The sequence below is a fragment of the Corylus avellana genome, chromosome 10 (assembly GCF_965113065.1).
Source record: "Corylus avellana chromosome 10, dhCorAvel1.hap1.2, whole genome shotgun sequence".
Classification (NCBI taxonomy): Eukaryota; Viridiplantae; Streptophyta; class Magnoliopsida; order Fagales; family Betulaceae; genus Corylus; species Corylus avellana.
In genome coordinates this window covers 14,053,043-14,058,432 of record NC_142499.1, presented here as the reverse complement: position 1 = coordinate 14,058,432, position 5,390 = coordinate 14,053,043, and the positions used below count along the sequence as shown (strand labels likewise).

General features: G+C 33.5%; 1 protein-coding gene across 1 annotated transcript; it reads right to left on the bottom strand.

The window, feature by feature from the left end:
* Positions 1–1,936: 1,936 nt before the first annotated feature.
* On the bottom strand, positions 1,937–2,681 carry LOC132192114 (dehydrin family protein). The gene is made up of 2 exons (XM_059607332.1): positions 2,247–2,681; positions 1,937–2,156 (listed from the first exon to the last, which is right to left on the bottom strand). The coding sequence occupies exon 1, from the start codon at positions 2,614–2,616 to the stop codon at positions 2,278–2,280; it is 339 nt and encodes a 112-aa protein (XP_059463315.1). The 5' UTR covers positions 2,617–2,681; the 3' UTR covers positions 1,937–2,156; positions 2,247–2,277.
* Between the last annotated feature and the right edge of the window lie 2,709 nt (positions 2,682–5,390).

The window sequence follows — 5,390 nt, the reverse complement described above, 5'->3', positions numbered from 1 at the left end:
ATGACAATGTATCCCCAATTTTTTAAAAAATGACAAAATTACCCTTACTAAAATAAAAACAAAAATACTAAAATTTAATTTTTTTTCAAAATTTTAAGGGCATTTTTGTCTTATTAAAAATTTTATATGGGTAATTTCGTTATTTTGCTAGCATTTGGGGTATATTGTTGTAATTGATAATTTGAGGGAATTAAATAAACTTTACCCTTTAATATATATATATATATATATATATATATATATAACGATTAGCAGACAATTATTAACGTCCCCTTTTTCACCCTTAAACAAGTCTCTTATTCATTTTGGAGTTAAAATGTGAAACAACAGCAAGTGTCCAGCTGGACTAGCTCCAAAGCGGAATGGTGGCATCTGTGGGCAGTAGATACCTAGGCGACTGAGATGGTCCCATGGGCCTTTCGAGAAACAAAGGCCCTAAAAATAGCATTACAAGGCTTTCTAAAAAAAATAAAGGAGGTTGGAGAGAATCTTAGTCCGTAATAAAGAAGGTTGAGAGACCCATAATTAAAGGAACTTCCCCTCCATGTTGTGGCATATCTTTAAAAAAAGGATTGAAAGCATAGAATAAAGGTTAAAATAGTTTCCTCTATGAGAGTATTGGTTTTATGGATTTTGATTTTTATCGGTTGGATAAGAGAAAAGTTAACTAAAGACAAAAAATGAAAAGGATCCACTAAGAATAATGATCTTTGAAAGAGTCTATTCACTTCAATGAGTAGAGAGGAGTGTTAACTAAAGACAAAATGAAATGATTCGCCGAGAATAATGACCTTTGAGAGTTATCATGTTAACTTTAAAAGAAAAGACACTCAACTATTATTAAGTTTTGAAAAAATTATTTTAAATTTTAAAAAATTTTAATTTCATTTTTTAATTTTTAATTTGATGCAAAGTACATATCCATCAAATTTAAAATCAAAAGTGATAAAATAATTTTTATACTCTTAATTTTTTTTTATAAAATTTTAAAATTTACCCTTAATTTCAAATTAATATATATATCAAAAATTGAAAGATAATTTTGTCTTTTTAGTAATTTTGTTAGGGATGAATGGTTGAATCTGACGAAGAGAGGTCAATTAAATCAAATTGAAAATAAATTTTTAAAATTTGAAAATATTTTTTTAAAACGCGTAATAATTCAGAAGTCTAAAATTAAGACTCCGAACTTTCATTATACCTCTTGAACGAGCACAAGTTTTTCCTCATCTTCATTAATTAATGAATTCTCACTTCTTACAAATAAATTTTGGGATCAAGATTTTTTACAATTTTTTTAGATTCTTAAATTATGAAATTTAGGCAGTTTTTTTATATCAAAACATGTTCTTGCTTTTTATATTATAAAAAAAATTGAGTCAGAAATCATATTTTGATAAAAGTGAAAAAAAAAAATAAAATAAAGCTTTCTGAGAAGAAAATTTGATCTTTATGCTTTTATAACATGTTAATTTTTTTTTTTTAATATGTAACATTTTTTTAGGTGTTTTGATATAAATAAACAACTTAAATTTCACAACTTAGAAACCTACAAATTTTTTTTCCCAAAATTGTAGAAAATCTTTAACCTAAATTTTGCTTATTAATGATAAGTAATACTATAAATCTTTCTAAAATATTCTTCTAGAATCATCCAAAATGTAATATTACTTTTAAAATTATCGTTGAATTTTATATGTAATTTATTAACTTTTTACTTTATTTATAATTTTAAAATTCATGTGACAAATGACTTATATTATTACTATTGATGATAATTGTCAAGCTCTTGAGAAGTTCAAAATTTTCGTAACGAAAGTCGAAAAAATATGCGTAAGATATTTGGAGCACAAGATTCAAAATCTTTCATCTATATTATACTAATTATTTAATTAATATAATAAATATATAATAACAAATATAGATAAAACCGATGGAGTAAAATACCAAACATATTCTTATTATAATAATCATTACATCATAAAAAGAGGGTGTTACATCATGAGCTTGCCTAGGCTAGGGAAGAACACTCCTACTACTAAATATAGGAAGAGGCGAATTAGACAAAGATTTTGTTTTTTGTTTTTGTTTTTGTTTTATTTTATTTCCCCCCTTCTCTCTCGATAAGAAGGAACTCCTACGGTCACCCCGTACACCTGCAACACAAAACAAGAAATATTACCAAATTAGTTTATTGAATGCAGAAAAAAAAAATAAAAAACCAAGTTTGATGCTTTTGAAAATACCTAGGCATGGTGTTTGATGTTTGAGAGACATCTAGTCGCTGTCGCTGCTGCTGCTATCACCGTGTTTGTGTCCCTCACCATGTTTCTTCTTGTCCTTCTTCTTCTTCTTCCCGTCCTTGTCCTCGCTGCCACCGCCGTGGACTTTGTCCTTGATCTTGTCGGTGAACCCTTCCTTGTGCTCGCCCTGGTACTGCTGACCAGTCTTGTGCTCACCATGGTACTGATCTCCGGCCTTGTGCTCGCCGTGGTACTGATCTCCGGTCTTGTACTGATCTCCGGTCTTGTGCTGATCTCCGGCCTTGTGCTGCTCTCCGGTCTTGTTGCCTCCCATGTGGAGGGTCTCTTCAATCTTGTGTATGATTCCTGCCATTCTTTGTTTTCTTTTCTCTGTGTGAAAAAGTCTTGCTTGTAGTTGTGATCGGATCTGAAGAGATATGAAGCTCCATGGCTCCCTTATATACAGCATTGGAGGAGCGGGGTGCAGGTGCCACGTCACAACAAACAAAAACAAAATTATATCCAATCCGTGTTTCGAAATTACATACATGCCCATTGATACGTGTAGACGTGGACTTGATATTGGCCAGCACGGAATGCTTGAAGATCAGATCGTGCATGTGTCAGGATAAGAAAAACAGTAAAAGAATATAATTTTTTTATAAAAAGAAAAAGAAAACGAAAAGAGAGAGAGGAGTAGTTTCTGGAGGTCAAAAGAGAAAGTGATGAGGCGTCGATAAAGCCGTGGGACGCGGCAGAGATTGCCGACGAGAGACTTTTGACCTTTTGAGGGCCACAGACCACTAAGATTTCAGAGATAATCACGTGCTTCTGACACATGTCATCGAATAAAGCAAGGATGGGGTAGCGTCCACTCAGGATCAGGAAGAAGAGTTCCAATCACGAAACAACGACAACTTGTGTAAACGTCGTGGACAGATATTTATGACATCTGAACCACTTGTTTAAACGTCGTAGAGAGATATTTATGAATTATGATCACTTGCCGACAGACTGGGAGAGTTATCCTGTTGTAGGTTCCAAGATAGCTTAAAGTAGATATCAACGAATGCGGGGGGAGGATGTCGACAACGACCACAAGTTACGCATCAACTGACAAGAATTTTAATACCGGTTGGGAAAGATTCGGATTGAGCATAAAACATCCAACTTCGAATGGGTATGGGCCAATGGGCCTCGGTCCAAACATGATTATAACTTCAATGGGATTCAACCCAATGTATTAAATTTAAACACGACAAACAATCAAGAAGTTCAAGGAAATTTTCAGATTTGGAAAAAAAAAATATCCCCAAATACGAATGGGTCCAAATTTGAGATTATGGGTGTTGAAATTAAGCTACCTACTACTCCCCAATAACTCTAATGCAATCCTATAGCCTATATGCCATGAATTTAACAAGAATTCAAGAAAGTAAAAAATCCCCAAATCTAAAACTTAGAACCCTAAATTCAGAATTTTTTTGAATTTTGATCAATGAAAGTTTGCATACCTTTGTTTAAAACCTTGAAAGCAAGCTTGGGTTTTCAAGTAACGAGGAGAGATGGCCGAAAATTGCTTTGGAAGTGTTTGTGTTGAGAGAAATCAAGAGAAAATAGGTTATGAAAAATGGTGTTGGGAATAATCCCACTTATCCGGCCCATTAGATGAATTATGGGCCTCAAAGCCAATGCCAACCCATCAAAAAAATAATGGGCTTCAATACCAAAGACTGGCCCATAGAAACTACCAATTAAGTGTACAAATAGCAAGACTCCTGGGAGGGTCATATCCCGAGAGATATGAACATTCAGTGGGTTACTCCCGAGAACAGAGTCGTCTCGAGAGGATATAGCAAATGGCAACCAAATTGGCTCCCAGGATTATACACGTCTTGGAACTAAGATTCATCCTCTACATTCAATCTTGAGAGGGTTAGTTAATCACTTTAGCACTGAAGGTACAAAGGATTTTTATCCCTTAAACCTAGGAAGGGTGAAGTTGGGTCTCAACCCCTTAAATTCTGGGATAGTACCATGAAATTCGGATTAAATCCCTACTCTGAGCTGAATTGGAATAGGAGCCTCAATCTAAGTCGATTATGACTCCTTGAAGAATTTGACCAATAGTCCTACTCCAATTCAAATTGGAGTAGGGGCTTGGGTCCAAATCAAACTCTCAGCACTCTTACACAAAGTTAAAGTAGAAGATCTAATCTAAATCTAACTGCTCTTCTTTACCTATAAATAGCCACAGGTACAAAATATACATTGAAATCTAGTGCATTACGCATACACATTTCCTTGGAGACTAATTTAGGCATCAAAGTGAGGCCGTGCCGGCACACCTGGCGAGTTCATCCCGTTTAAAAATTGTTCTAACAAATAGGTTTTAATGTTTGAAACTCGATCTTATCACATTTTGGGTTTGCTTGAATGTTCGACCTTGTGTCAAATGATTTGGATCATCCGTCGAAGGTACTAACACTAAACCAAATTCCATCTTTGTTGCTAGATGGCACTGGTGGGTAGTTTGGTGCAGTCCCTACTTGTTGCAGTGACATTATTATTATTGATGAAATGCTTAACCCTACAACTTCATGCTGGCAAAAACAGAGTTTGTTATTGATCATTAGTGGTGAAGGTACAATTAAGGAATGCACCCACACTTACAACCGCTAAGAGCTCAATTGTGTTTTATGGGCTAGTTTAAGCCCTGTTGTGCAAATTTTAATTAACTCGCAAGTCTTCGAATCGTTTGCAATATAATATTTTACAAGTGCGAGGTTGATGTCACAGGAAATTGTGTTTTTGAAAGAACAATTTATATCTAAACTAATTAAATCATAACCTAGTTCCAAAAGGGTTTTGATTTTGGTTTTAAAAATTAAAAGACAAACATAAACTAATTAAAATAAACTAAGAGATAAAATACTAAGGTTTGAGAATTCACACTCACTGAATCATAACAACATACTTCCATATTTATCAATATTAATTTGAAGTTCTCACAATTAAAATCTTAGATATGTTTTACAATGCTTCAAACAATTAATCAAAATTATCCAATGTATCAATTCATTACACAAATCACAAGAGGAATCCAATATCAATTAAATCATCAGATGTATCAGTAAATCACAAAAG